Genomic DNA, 16,563 nt, shown 5'->3' on the forward strand with positions numbered 1-16,563 from the left:
AAAAAGTTTTTCCAAACTCTAATCCCACTTAAAATTCATTTTAGAATTGTCAAAGGAGATTAAATAATTATTTACCACGATCGTGACAAACTGTGCAAAAAACATTTTAAACGACTTAATCCTTAAATGTTGTTTACAGCATTTTTGTATATTAAAAACCTTTTTTCTGAATAATACTTTAAACCACTAGAGAGAATTTGAATGAATTTAATTTAAAATTTGGACTTTCGAGAAAAATCAAGCGGATGGTTAATGTAGATTCATATTTGATTTTTATATTAAAAAAAAATTAAAATGCCATATGTCGAACTATTGTTAGAATACAATAATTCTCAAAGGGATCTTACTTCCATTTGAGGAACAGAAGTCCATAGTATTTTTGTTATTTATCATCTAAAAACATTAATAATATGGATCGTAACATATTTTTTGTTAAGTACATTCCTGTGATCCAGATTCCCCGCTGGGAGTATCGAACAAATTCCATTATCATCTTACGTTTGCTCAAAGTGCTTAACATGACAATGATATTTCAGCATCCTGTATGCTTTAATGCATGCTTGATTGCCCTCCCCCTCATTTTTGGCAACTGGTGGGGGGTGGGAAAAAGATAGCCTATAAATATTGAAGGTTTTGTCAGACGAAGTCTTTTAATCAATTAATTTTAGCAGACCTAGGACGTAATTAGCTTTGCATATCAACTTTGCAATGTCTTTCTTATGCCGAATCATGCTCTTTACTGCTGCAACATTCTTGATTATAACTTGCTTCGGACTTACACCTGCAGGAGGTAAGTAGCTATATTTTAAATGTCCATTTTTTATCAGTTAATTATCTATAAAATTCGGTAGTTAATATGCATTTGCTAAAAATGACGGCATGTGGAAAAAAGGAGGCCATACCCTACATTATTTGAAGTTTTTGTAAAATGTTTGTTTCAGTGGTAATGAACTAAAGCAGGATATTTTTAAATAAAATAGAATTTTAATAAAACTTTTATCAGATCTGGAGAACATAAGAATTTCTCTGCCTGATCTTTCTTATGATTGTTCAAATTGCTGATATGTAGTTAGGAGTAAAATTCTTTTATTTATAACTTATTAAAATATTAATACATTGCCCTAATTTCCGGGAGAAAAAAATTCTGGTTAAATTAGCGTAGTATGGTATTGATATTTCTGGTTTTAAAAAAAGCAAAATTCTGGTTAATAAAATCAAAATATACGACATCTAAAACATTCATTTAATAATTTTTCTGTCCTTATGGTAACGGTTTACCGGAAATTCTGGTTTTCAAAATTATCCCTTAATTTTGCAAATCAAGCAATTAGCAAAAAATACAAAACTGAAAAGTAAATTTAACGGAATAACTGGTTTTCATGCCATGCTTTAAGGTAACATGATAAAATTACCAAATTTTACCACATTTACCAAATTTTACCACATATTGTAAAATCATATTTTATTGTTCATTTTTCCAGAATCATTACTAAAGCGTTTTAGTAAAAATTACTGAGCCTTTCGGTTTATCCATGGAAAAGGAAACACTGTGAATTTTACCATATTCTGATAGTTTTGACCATATTTGTTTTACTCAGTGCACTATGGATGATATTTTCTCAAACTGCAGACATTCTGCAGTAGTTCGAGGATAAAGCTGTAGAACCATGGGGCAATTTTATCAGATTGAAGTTTTTCATAACTGAAAAGCGAGTTCAAAAGTTCCAGGTAAAAAAAAAATTCGAAAATTTGAAGATTTGTTTTATTATTTAAATAAAATTATGCAATTATTTTTCTTTAAATTGAGGAAAAAATTATGTTAATATCCGAATAAAAAACAAGTTTCGTTTTTTCCTTCTTATTCAATGCGAGTGATGTACTAATAGTTAGAATACTTTTTTTCTCCAAAATCAATTTTTTTCAAAATCAACTTTTCAAAATCAACTTAGTGATAAGCAGAGAATGTAGCTTTTTCGATCAATTTAAACTTTTTTATGCAAAAAATTATAATTAAAATAATTTACGAAATATTGTAGCAAATATGTTATACATTTGTCAATAGTAATGTTTTGCGAACGTTTCCTGTTACACACTTCAAAAAAAATTTTTTTTTTCAAGTACAGAAAATAATTTTATGGTACACAATGGCGTTGTATCTTGGGCCTATTTCCTTTTCTTATTTGTAAATTTTACAACACTCCCATATATATATATATATATATTTCCCTGTAAAAAATTCCAGTTGAAATTACGGTATAAAGTATCAGCACTTTAGGTGCACCATCCGTGAAATCCGTTTTTACCGTAAAATATTATACTGTGGTTTTTAGAGTATTATTTATTTAATCAGAGTGGTTCAATGGTTTTATATTACTGTAAAAATTAAGGTACATCAGATTTTTTGTTCCGTAACATGTTCTGGTAAAAATGAATTTTACGGTATAAAGCACCAGCACCATAAGTGTCGGTACTTTTTTTCTGTAATTTGGTTCAGAAATTTTTACAGTTTTATTTTCTTTTGTTTTCAGGAAATTAAAAAAGTTTTGTTTTTTATTTTGGTATATAAAGCTTTTGAAATATGATGAAATAACAATTGTGCAAATTTAAGTTCAAAATGTTTTTAATTTTTTGACTGTTAACAGCAAAAAATGCTGATGACAAACTGAAGCATAAGAAATTTTAAAAAATTTTTAAAAAAAATTTTATACTAAAAGTCAATATTGTCAGTTATATCAAATACTAAAAATATCTTTATTTTAAAATATCTTTATGTTTTGAATTTTTCTTTCTATTGAATACCTGTAATCTATTGATCTATAAAAAAAATTGTATTCTTATTAAATATTTTGCTTGCTTATACTTGCATAGTTTTTAAATTTTAAATACTAATTGCGTATTTTTTAATTAGTACTCAGTCTAAAAATTATATGCATTTTCAGAAATAATTGCTAATATTGTTCCTTTATTTATTTAATTTTCATTGATAACACTCATTTTGAGTTAATTTCTCTTAAATTTGCTAGTTAAATGCATTTAGATATTCAGGAAATTAAAACTCGTTTTTCAAGCATCCTGAATAAGCTAAAATAAATTAAACTAATCAGAATACAATACTAAATAATATTTTTGTGGAATATTTCAAATAATTATTGCTTTAAGACTATTAAAATGTTTACGTATTCTGTTTGACAAAGTTCAAGCAGAAATGTATTTTTGCTAACTGACCTTACACATAACTTGGTCCGGTCCGATTTTCATTACTTAGACTAGTCCAAAATAGAACAAGCATACACATTTTTTTAAACTAAATACATTAACTGTTAATTTTTATAATAAATTATTTTTCTCAAAAACACCCGCTATTTTGCCATAAGAAGAATGACAATTTAGAGCATTTCTAACAGGACTGTGTTTTTAAATGTAAGCAATTAAGAGTTTTATTTTCCTATCAAATTGATTCATACAAGATATAAAATTCTCCCATATATACTAGATATTTAATTTTATTTTGTTTTCAGGAAATAAAAAATATTATTTTGAGTTGGGATATATGAATAATAAAATAATAGTGAAATAAAAAAAATGTAACTTTTAATTTAGAAATGTTTTTAATACTTTAAATGCTAATAGCAGAAATTTCCGAAGATTTTAAAGCTTTTTAGTTTTATCGAAATTTTTGAAGACAAAGTTTTATAAAATTTAAAAAAATTAATATTAAAGGTTAATATTGTCAGTTATTTAAATGCTAAAAAGATTTATATTTTAAAGTTTCTTAATTTTGAATTGTTTTCTTTGAAAATGTCATTTAGAAGATCAGTGAGCAAATTTTGTCTACTTATTAAAAATTTTTACTATTCTTATATCGCATTTATATTTGTCTGAACATTTTGTATGCATATTTTGTATTTACTTCTGATTCACGAGAAAATTAAAAATTAAGCAATTTTTTAATGCAATTTTAAATTTAAAAATTTTTTTTAATTCCTATATGCTAATAGCAAAAAATACTGAGATATATTGGAGTATGGATTATTTTAGAGAAATTTTTAAAAAATTAAAATTAAAAGTAAATATTGTCAGTTATATCAAATTATTAAAAACATCTTTATTTTAAAGTTCTGAAATTTTGAACTTTTTTCTTCGAAAATGTCTCGCGGATGAGGTGTGAACAATATTGTATACTTATATTGCTTAAATTGTCTTTATATTTTGTACAAATCGAAAAGAATTCTGATCAAAATACTGTACTAAATGGTAATTACATTCCTGGTTTAAAAAGAATCTATTTAGTAAAATTAAAATATGCTGTATTTAAACTATTCATTTGATAATTTTTCCGTTACAATGGTAAAGGCTTAGCGGCAATTCTGGTTTTCAAAATTACAGTTCTTATTACCATCCACTTAGGAAAAAAAATGAAAAGTATTTTTCGCTTGTTCACTTGTTGTTTTCACCCAAATTTTTCACTGGTTATAAAACCATATTTTATTGTTTATTTTACCAAACTCATAACCAAGTGCTGCAGTAAAAATTCATCAAGCTTTTCGGTGTTCATATAAAGTCTTCATACAGAAATTTTTTTAAACGTTAATAACAAAAAATATCAAATACATATTAAAACTAAAAAGGTCAATATTTTCAGTTGTATTCAATACTAAATTATTTCCAGTTTAAAGTTTCTAAGTTTTTAATATTTTTCTTTTAAAATATCTTCCAGAAGGACTGAAAAAAATTGTGCAAGCTCATTAAACTTTTTACATACTTATATTTATATTGTATTTATACTTTGTATGCTTAATTTGTATTTACTTTGCTAATTCACAAGAAAATTTAAGAAAACATTTTTAAAAAAGAGATTTTTACTTTTTCACGACTTTCTTAAAAAAATTATTCTGTGTAATGCAAGATTTAGATTTTAAGAACATCATTCCGTTTTAATAATCCCCTTTATGCTATAAAAACTAATTAGTAGAACAGATACGTATTGTCAATGATTAAGAGTTTTTTAGACTTAAATTTGATTTCAAATATAAACATGATATTTGGAATATTAAATTCATTTTTAGTTATGCAAATAAGACTTTGTTTTTGCTTAGAATAATTAATATTCTTGTAATTAATATTCTCCGAAATTTGAATGTAAGCTAAAACAATGTAAGCTCTACAGCAGAGGGTTAAAAGCTTAAATTAATTTTTCAATTATGCAAATAAGACTTTGTTTTTGCTTAGAATATTAAGTCCCAAATAAAAAAATCAAATATAAATCGAAAAGAGAAAGTCTCATTCAAGTATTTAATTTAGTAATTATTATTCTCCGAAATTTAAGCGTTCAATGGGAAAGCTAAAACAATGTAAGCCCAACAGCAGAGGGTTAATAACTTAAATTTATTTTTCAATTATGCAAATAAGACTTTGTTTTTTCTTAGAATATTAATTCTCAAATAAAAAAATGAAATATTTTAAATCGAAAAGAGAAAATATCATTCAAGTATTTAATTAAGTAATTAATATTCTCCGAAATTTGAATGTTCCCAGTAGGTAAGCTAAAACAATGTAAGCTTTGAAGCAGAGGGTTAATAGCTTGAATTTATTTTTCAATTATGCAAATAAGACTTTGTTTTTTCTTGGAATATTAATTCTCAAATAAAAAAATCAAATAGTTTAAATTGAAAAGAGAAAATCTCATTAAAGTATTTAATTAAGTAATTAATATTCTCCGAAATTTAAACGTTCTCAGTGGGCTGGCTGAAACAATGTAAGCTCTACAGCAGAGGGTTAATAGCTTAAATTTATTCTTCAATTATGCAAGTAAGACTTTGTTTTTGCTTAGAATATTAATTCTCAAGTAAAAAAATCAAATAGTTTAAATCGAAAAGAGAAAGTCTCATTCAAGTATTTATTTAAGTAATTAATATTCTCCGAAATTTGAATGTTCTCAGTGGGCAAACTAAAACATTATAAACGCTACCGCAGAGAGTTAATAGCTTAAATTTATTTTTCAGTTATGCAAATAAGACTTCGTTTTTGCTTAGAATATTAATTCCCAAATAAAAAAAAATCAAATAATTTAAATCGAAAAGAGAAAGTCTCATTCAAGTATAATTAAGTAATTAATATTCTCCGAAATTTAAATGTTCTCAGTGGGCAAACTAAAACATTATAAACGCTACCGCAGAGGGTTAATAGCTTAAATTTATTTTTCAATTATGCTAATAAAACTTTGTTTTTGTCTTAGGATATTAATCCCCAAATAAAAAAATCAAATAGCTTAAATCGAAAAGAGGAAATATCATTCAAGTATTTAATTAAGTAATTAATATTCTCCGAAATTTGAATGTTCTCAGTGGGNAATTCTCTTTTCGTTACCCAGTGGGCACCTGTGGCGAAGCCACGGTGGTGGAACAGCGTCGCCCACGTCACACTACCACAACCCGTTTATAGGGCAGGTCACATTCACACACAAAGGAGAAAGGACATAGAACACAAATACATAGAAAGAAACATCCATGCCTTGCCCGGGATTCGAACCCAGAACCTTCCTGATGCAAGGGCAGTTCCCTGCCCCCTACACAGACTGGTCGGCTTGCTTAGAATATTATTTCCCAAATAATAAAAATCAAAATCGAAAAGACAAAATCTTATTTAACTATTTAATTAAGTAATTAGTAATCTTCGAAATTTGAATGTTCTTAGTGGGTAAACTAAAACATTGTAAACGCTACCGCAGAGGGTTAATAGTTTAAATTTATTTTTCAATTATGCTAATAAAACTTTGTTTTTGTCTTAGGATATTAATCCCCAAATAAAAAAAATCAAATAGTTTAAATCCAAAAGAGAAAGTCTCATTTAAGTATTTATTTAAGTAATTAATATTCTCCGAAGTTTGAATGTTCTCAGTGGGCAAACTAAAACATTATAAACGGTACCGCAGATAGTTAATAGCTTAAATTTATTTTTCAGTTATCGAAATAAGACTTTGTTTTTGCTTAGAATATTAATTTCTAAGTAAAAAAAATCAAATAGTATAAATCGAAAAGAGAAAATCTCATTAAAGTATTTAATTGAGTAATTAATATTCTCCAAAATTTGAATGTTCTCAGTGGGTAAACTAAAACATTGTAAACGCTACCACAGAGGGTTAATAGCTTAAATTTATTTTTCATTATGCTAATAAAACTTTGTTTTTTCTTAGGATATTAATCACCAAATAAAAAAATCAAATAGCTTAAATCGAAAAGAGGAAATATCATTCAAGTACTTAATTAAGTGATTAATATTCTCCGAAATTTGAATGTTCTCAGTGGGTAAACTAAAACATTGTAAACGCTACCACAGAGGGTTAATAGCTTAAATTTATTTTTCATTATGCTAATAAAACTTTGTTTTTTCTTAGGATATTAATCACCAAATAAAAAAATCAAATAGCTTAAATCGAAAAGAGGAAATATCATTCAAGTATTTATTTAAGTAATTAATATTCTCCAAAATTTGAATGTTCTCAGTGGGCAAACTAAAACATTATAAACGCTACCGCAGAGGGTTAATAGCTTAAATTTATTTTTCAATTATGCTAATAAAACTTTGTTTTTGTCTTAGAATATTAATCCCCAAATAAAAAAATCAAATAGCTTAAATCGAAAAGAGGAAATATCATTCAAGTATTTAATTAAGTAATTAATATTCTCCGAAATTTGAATGTTCTCAGTGGGTAAGCTAAAACAATATAAGCTATACCGCAGAGGGTTAATAGCTTTATGTACGTTCTAATAATGAAAGTTCAGCGGATGTAACACAATTCCCGAAACAGCTGAACAAAATTAATCTTTTCATCTTAACAAATAAAGCCTTATTCGGCGAATTTTACAACTGACCATAAAGTCATGCACCGCATAATTTGTTTTTTGGAGCATGTGAGAACAAAATAGAAAAAAAAAATTAACTGATAATTAATCTTCTGAATCTGTATCGTGCTGTCAAGTATGTTCACAGGAGCTTTTTTTTTTCTTTCTAAGATATCGCCAAGACGATTAAGGAAGATAACTTTGCTTTTTTTTCTTGATATCTTTTTCTTTATGTCTTGTGAGTCACATAAAGACCTCTGTCAAAACTGTCGCAAATGTTTTTTGATGGCAAGACACTGGCTTTTAGTCAAGAAGGCGTCAGACTTCCTAAAACAAAAGATAACATTTTGTCTTTCAATGGAAGGTCTTATCTTTCAGATTAATTCGGAAAGATGCGAGGAGTTAGTTGAACTAATGTGATTGAGATGAATAAATATTTCGATGGAAATATTATTATTTACGACAATTTTAATTCTTTTACTAGGAAAGGTCGTTTACTGTCGTTCCTTTTAACTTCGATAAGATGTACCATGTATGAAATTTTAATGATCAGAACTAACTGTTTGCTGAATCAAGAGGGTATTTTTTTAACTGCAAGCATAAATTATATACAGGGTTATTCAGTGCAACGGTTGCAAATTTGATACACTTCAATAAGGATTGAATATTGCGTAACAGCTCATGTCCGAAAATGTCATCGTACGCTGCTTGGGACCTTTCTTCATTATGAACTGCTTGTTTATGCGCCCTTAAAACGGTTCTTTTATTAATCTAAAAATATCTTTTTTTATGTTAATATTTTTCAGGTATTATTGTCCAAAAAAGCACTTAAGTAGGCCCCAAAATATCTGTTTTATGATAATTTAATGACATGGAAGACCAAATTGGCTAGGATATCACAAAATTACGTAAATTAACTATTTTAAGCCTATTTAAATGCAATTTTTGACAATAATAATAATTGAAGTTTGAAACTAACATAAAGTTAAACAGTACCAGTTTCAAAGAAGCGAAAACAGAAAATTCATTTTTATATGTTTTAAAACATATTTAAACATATAAAAACAAATATTTTTTTGTTAAGTATAATATGGTAGTACTTCTACAGTATAAAAATTTATAATAATAACAGAATTAAAGTGCCCTTGCCCGGTATACCCTACGTTGAAATTATTATAAGGTTAAGGTTCATTGTTCCGTATTCCATACGTTGATGTTTTATACGACGAGGAATTGTCATGCCTGCGCACCGAGTTCAACACTTTTCTGAAATGCCATGCTGATTGTAGAAATATGCTAGTGTAATCGCGAAATAATGATATTTAACAGTTATTTCATGCATTTTTCAATGTCACAATGTGTCACAATGTCGCTGTTTAGGACCGGGATAGCCTGATTGGTAGGGCACTGGGCCCATGTCCAAGAGGTCATGGGTTAGATCCCAGACGGACGAAGACTCCACGTGTAGCAAATGGTGACTGGTACACGTTAAATTTGTCGGGTCGCAAAGTCCTCCATGTTCCCGTAACAAATCATACCTCTGAGGGTACTGAGCCAGAAGTTTCCTTGTCTTCTGGATTGGTTCAAAATTACAAGTCTACGGAGTTGAACAGTAGTAGTCGTAAATCCAAAATTGGGTCTGCTGTTCAACGACGATTATAAAATGTCGGTGTTTACAGCCGTGTTGGCTCAAGGGATGGAGCGTTCGCCTTCCAATGAGGTGAACCGGGTTCGAATCCCAGCGATCTCTGATCGATATGAATTCCGCATCCGGCTTGCATCGACCACAATGCTGACGTGAATTATCCTCAGTGGTAGACGGATCATAGGTTTGAGTCCCCTTGCCATCAGGCTAACCATGGGGTTTCTCGTGGTCTTCCTCTCCATTTAACGCAAATGCTGATTAGTTCCGTCAAAAAGTCCTCCCCGAAGCAAATTTCTCTCAATACTTGATCCAGGAGTTCCCTTGTCTTCTGTATTGGGTTCAAAATTACAAGGCTACGGAGTTGAACATTAGTAGTTTTAAACCCGAAAATTTGGATCGACTGTTAAGCGACTATCATTCAATAAAAAATAAAATGTCGGTGTTTAACATTGACATATAATTCTTCAAACAAGGATATTAACTGTTCGTAATTCGACCTGCAAAGAAATTTATTTGACATGTTTGCATTAAAGCTTCAAAAAGTTAAAGAGTTCTTGAAACCTTCAATGGTTTTTACAACTACTGTAAGAGAAAATCCAATCCATTACAGTACTTATAAGTAAATAAATATTATATACACACTATTACTTTTACGATGTAAAATATTTGAGCAAATAAATCCAACATAATGGTGTAAAAAGCACATTAAATTTATTTAACTAAACGCTGTTAAACTGTAAAATATAATGAAAAGAAAATAGTAACTCGTATTTGTGAAATGTCTCTATCCATAAATTATATTTAACACAAAAGCGAGTAACTTCAGATTAAAGTTTCGATTTAAAAGCAACGCTGATGTTAATATAAGTAAATTAGAAAAAGTCTAACTCATTATAGTTATTTGAAATAAAATAAATAACTCAAACGGCAAACAAAGCAGTATTCAAAAATAACAATGCTTCATAAATTTTTATTTATTTTCAAGAAAAAGAGAAAAAGAACGAGCACGTCACATCAACTAAGATAACTAGAAAAACTTCAAATTAGCCTGTTATTCCCTGTCCCATTTATTCTTATTTAGACAGTAGCTATAATATACCAGTTATTTCAGTTTTGACGTTCGTAATGAGTTAGAAACACCTCGCTTTTCTTAAGAAAACGTATCGCTTAATGATATACCTCTCAAACAATAGTCTATTAGCAGCGAAAAAATATATAGCTGTCAAGTTTTTCTGCATAAAATAAACTTATTAATGTCAATGTTATAGCGCATTTTAAAATGCGCATTAGTTTTTTTAAGTTAAAAAAAAATGTTTATAGGTTTTTGTGAAACTAATGCGTAGATCGAAGGATATTTATTTTTTCAATTTATTTTATACATCAATTCGTCAAAAAGAAATCATAAGAATTCCAAAGGTAAAATCAATTTCTTATGTTAAAATTTATGCATAAAACGAGAAAATAAATAATTAAAAATACACTGAGAAAAAAATTATGGAGGAAACTACCAGCATATGATAAAATTTACCATGTTTCTAGCTTTAAGAGAATACCAAAAAGCTCGGCAATTTTTACCGAAGCTCTTAGGTAATGATTTTGTAAAATTAACATTAAAATATCATTTTATAATATGTAGTAAAATTTAGTAAATGTGGTAAAATTTGGTACTTTTATCATAACTTAGAGCATGGCATAAAAATCATTGATAACTTCCATACTCCAATTTATTTATTTTCAACCATGTATTTTTGCTAGTTTATTAAAAGAAAGCAAAGAGAAATCGGTATAATTCAATATGATTCGAACTCAGTTACTTTTATTATCTTCCCAACAGGTGGTACCACCATGACACATTGATACACAGTTATTAATTATTACAAATCATTACATATAACTATTATTACATTTAACCGAATATATGTTTTCTATGTCATGCTTTAACTTTTTAAAGCTACCAAATTTTATCACCTATTACAAAATCATATTTTATTGAAAATTTTACTAAAAGCATTACGTAGCGCATCTGAAGCAGTGATTTCCAACCAAGGAACATTGCATTATTTCCAATTTATTTATTGTGGAGTATTACTAGTTGTCGTAAGCTATGAAGTTAAGGGGTGCGATTGTTCTTGTTTTCCAGTGGCGTCATCTATGGCCATGAATTCGACTTCTGCCACACCCATACGTCGCACCCGTTTATAAGGTGGACCCATTCATTCATTCAGATCGTAATTTTTACCTGAACCAGAGAACGATCAATCTCCAATCCAATACTAAGAGAGGTATAATTTGCTATGGGAACGTAAAAGACTTTGTGATCCGACAAATTTATCGTGCACCAGTCACCATTTACTACGCGGGGAGTCTTCGGCCAGTTGGATTCAAGCTCCCGTTCTTGTGGAGTATTTCTCTCGGGTTTGTACTACAATCCATGGACGGGAAGTTAACCGGGAGCTGAGAGACATCACATAAAGCCGCACCATTAATGATCATGCAGTTTTATTTCATTTCGAAGGCATTTTTAAATGCAATTAAAATTATTATACCAAAACTATCTGAAATATAAACAATCAATGCCCCACCCCTTAGGCAGGCAGTGTTAAAATTATCAAACGTTAACCGGTTTGAGGTGATGAAAAGGTTGAAGAGTACGACTGTAAGCATTATGATATTTTTTTTCCTTAATAACGGCAGACACTCAACTTTCGTTCTTCGCCTTAGTAGATGCCGGAAGTGTTGCTCATTTATCGTAATCCGGTGGGCACCTGTGAACCAAGGTCACCGAGGCGAGCAATATTACCCACGCTACACTCCCGCAAATACCTGTTCATTCTATGGGTCACATTCACACATCAGAGGACAACACACAGAGAAACATCCATACCCTGAGCAGGATTCGAATCCGCAGCCATTTGCTTCGCAGTCAGGCACGCTAGCCACTCGGCCACCAGATCGGCGTATTCCGTAAATTAACACGAAACAAGCAGAATACCCTTTATGCCTGAAGGTGCCATATAGCAGTAGCTCCCACGGATCCTTAGGATTCCATGGTAAAGTTGAAAAGGTTTCAAGAGAGAAAATTTTTCGAAACAGTTTTATTTAGCGTTTTTGAATCGCGTAAATATATTTATATGCAATAAATAATCCTTAATATTTCACTTTTTTTTGTACCTAAGTTTTTTAATAAAAAAATATGTTTCTGTAATAGCTATTTTCATCGTTTATAGCAGTTCTTCTGAGTTTCCATTTTAACGATAACCACAATTCGGCTTATTTCATTCATTTCCGGCTTATGTTTATAGACCAAAAACAAAATTCCTAACTAAACTAGATTCAGCTCCAGGAGTGAGGATTCAACTGTCGGAAATAAAACCTCATAAAAGATAATTCGGGGTTCCGTTGTCGAAAAAAATTGGGAAACGCACCCNTGCAGTTGTATTTCATTTCGAAGGCATTTTTAAATGCAATTAAAATTATTATATCAAAACTATCTTAAATATAAACAATCAATGCCCCCCCCCCCTTATGCAGGCAGTGGTAAAATTATCAAGCGTTAACCGGTTTGAGGTGATAAAAAGGTTGAAGAGTACGACTGTAAGCATTATGATATTTTTTTTCTTTAATAACGGCAAACACTCAACTTTCGTTCTTCGCCTTAGAAGATGCCGGAAGTGTTGCTTATTTATCGTTACCCGGTGGGCACCTGTGAACCAAGGTCACGAAGGTGAGCAACATTACCCACGCTACACTCCCGCAGATACCTGTTCATACTATGGGTCACATTCACACATCAGAGGACAACACACAGAGAAACATTCATGCCCTGAGCAGGATTCGAACCCGCAGCCATTGGCTTCGCAGTCAGGCACGCTAGCCACTCGGCCACCTGACTGGCTTATAGTAAAACTTCTAAAATTTACCTCATTTGCTGCCAAACATATGGTCAAAAACCATTTATATGGTTAAAAAAGCACTTATATGGTAAAATAAAACATTATTGGTAATTTCACCAAAAGCATTACCAAAGCTCTTCGGTAAAAATTGCCGAGATTTTGGTTTATGGGGATATGTGCCTCCATAGCATGATAAATTTTTCTATATTCCGGTAGTTTTGTCCACACCAAACATACTAAACTACCAAACATACAGTAAAAAAACATTTATATGGTAAAAAATACATTATTTTATTGTTAATTTTACTATAATCATTACCAAAGCGCTTCGGTAAAAATTACCAAGATTTTGGCTTATGGGGATATGTGTCTCCATAACGTGATAAATTTTGCTATATTCCGGTAGTTTTGTCCATACCGAACATACCAAACTACTAAACATACAGTAAAAAAATCATTTATATGGTAAAAAAATACATTATTTTATTGTTAATTTTACTAAAATCATTACCAAAGCGCTTCGGTAAAAATTACCAGGATTTTGGTTTATGGGGATATGTGTCTCCATAACATGATAAATTTTGCTATATTCCGGTAGTTTTGTCCATACCGAACATACCAAACTACCAAACATACAGTAAAGTAAACATTTATATGGTAAAAAAATACATCATTTAATTGTTAATTTCACCAAAATCATTACCAAAGCTCTTCGGTAAAAATTACCGACATTTTGGTTTATGGGGACATGTGTCTCCATAGCATGATAAATTTTCCTACATTCCGGTAGTTTTGTCCATACCGAACATACCAAGCTATCAAACATACAGTAAAAAAAAACATTTATATGGTAAAAAAAAACATTATTTTATTGTTAATTTTACTAAAATCATTACCAAAGCGCTTCGGTAAAAATTACCGAGATTTTGGTTTATGGGGATATGTGTCTCTATTACATGATAAATTTTGCTATATTCCGGTAGATTTTCAATGCCGAACATATGGTAAAAAAAAAACATTTACATGATAAAAAACCATTTATATGGTTAAAAATTACATTATTTTATTGTTAATTTTACCAAAATTATTACCATAGCGCTTCGGTAAAAATTGCCAAGATTTTGGTTTATGGGGATATGCGTCTCCATAACATGATAAATTTTACTATATGCCGATAGTTTAGTCCATACTTTCAGTACATAATGAAAAAAAAAAATAATAATAAATATGTACCGGAAGTTGAATCGTGCATTTTTTTTGGTCTCTGTCTTTCAAATAATCTATATCCGGAATTAAATTAAAGAGTAAAATATAGATATCATCAATGCATTTATAACAAAAAACAGTAGTCATATCTATCAACTAATTGAATCATTACTAAAATAAAAATAACATAGCATTGTTCTTCATCTTCATACATCAATACTAAGTAACACTTAATGGAAATGTGTTACTTAGGGGTTTGTTTTCTTGTACACGTTTCATTACATCACGCAACAAAATGAGACAAATATTTTCTAATGACGCGTTTGCATGCAACGGAGGGAAAACTTGAGTCAGATAACCTGAAATAAATTCGACCATTAAAAAACCTCGCAATTGTTTGCTGTGAGAGAGATAATTACAGCTACCAGGAAATAAATTTTATTTCTCTTAGAATAAATTTACAGCTGTGTAAAAGTAGTGAAATGCATTTCAGTAAAAACGTAGAATAGAAAAGAATTAAATTAGAAAACTTTTTAATTTAGTTCATAATTTTTTATCTGTAAAAAACACTGAATTTTCTAATTAACTTATTAATTTTTTTGTTGTATTATGTAATTGTTTTTGTTGTATTGTGTAATTGTTTTTGTTGCATTATGTAATTGTTTGTTATAATTGTTTATGTAATAAATTTACAGCTGTGTAAATGTAGTGAAATGCATTTCAGTAAAAACGGGGAATAGAAAAGAATTAAATAATTATAATTATAAAACTTTTTTACTTAGTTCATAATTTTTTATCTGTAAAAAACACTGAATTATCTAATTAACTTATTAATTTTTTTGTTGTTTTATGTAATTGTTTTTGTTGTATTATGTAATTGTTTGTTGTAATTGCTTACGTAATAAATTTACAGCTGTGTAAAAGTAGTGAAATGCATTTCAGTAAAAACGTAGAATAGAAAAGAATTAAATTCGAAAACTTTTTTATTTAGTTCATAATTTTTTATCTGTAAAAAAGACTGAATTTTCTAATTAACTTATTAAATTTTCTGTTGCATTATGTAATTGTTTTATGTTTTATTATATTTTTTGTTGATTCACAATAACCGAAAGAAACATTTATCTTTTATCTGTCTTTTTATTGTACATATGACTTAAAGAAAAATGTTTTATTCATAAACTTATTTTTAATAGAAGAATGAAGTAAAAAATTTTCGCATTTAGGGTATTTTCGAAGTTAAAAACGAAAAAAATATTTTAATAAAAAGTTTTTTTTTAAGCAGTCACCAATTAGACTACACTGAGAAAAAAAATTATGTTTAAAACTACTAGAATATGACAAAATTTCCCATGTTAAAATGCTAATTCAATTTATTAAATTAGTTTTGTATTCATTATTAAAACTAATAAAGTAATTCTTTGGTCACTCACTGAAATCGAACTAAAAACTTTAAAGTTACTTAACATGAGGGATGAAATTGAAAGTAAATGCTATTAATTTCCTTGTTGGAATGATTAAAAACGAGGGAATAACTGTACAGAAAAACATAATTAATTCTAAACTGAGAAAAAATTTAAAATGCTATTCAATTTAATAAATTAGTTTTATGTTCACTATTAAAACTGATAAATTAGTACTACGATCATTCACTGAAAAAAAAATCGAACACAATGGGGAAATAGAAAGTAGGTCCGATTTATTTCTCTTTGTTTAAGTGATTAGACAGAGCAAAGCAATAACTGTGTCTACTAAACTTTTTAAGGTCAATTTTACTATTCTTATATTGCTTTAGGATTCATTATTTTTAATTTGAATTTTTTATTAAATGCTCGTTTGTGTCACCTACTTTCTAGGGATTGTTATCTTATTCTCAATAATTATTTTAAGAAATATATATAATACCAACTATGCATTTAAAACGTTCTGTGTGATATTAATTAATTTAATTTTCTAATTCAAAATATTTACACTTCATTAA

The 16,563-nt window shown here is 28.9% G+C and overlaps 1 protein-coding gene across 1 annotated transcript in view; it reads left to right on the forward strand.

Annotated features, from left to right (window-relative positions):
• The first annotated feature begins 606 nt into the window (after positions 1–606).
• LOC110283395 (uncharacterized) overlaps positions 607–16,563 on the forward strand; it is a 32,564-nt gene continuing 16,607 nt past the window's right edge. The window contains exon 1 of the mRNA XM_043041069.2: positions 607–790. Within this exon, the coding sequence (XP_042897003.1) occupies positions 709–790 (82 nt within the window). The 5' untranslated portion in view covers positions 607–708. The remainder of the gene's footprint in view (positions 791–16,563) is intronic.

This window comes from Parasteatoda tepidariorum, chromosome X2, assembly GCF_043381705.1.
Source record: "Parasteatoda tepidariorum isolate YZ-2023 chromosome X2, CAS_Ptep_4.0, whole genome shotgun sequence".
Classification (NCBI taxonomy): Eukaryota; Metazoa; Arthropoda; class Arachnida; order Araneae; family Theridiidae; genus Parasteatoda; species Parasteatoda tepidariorum.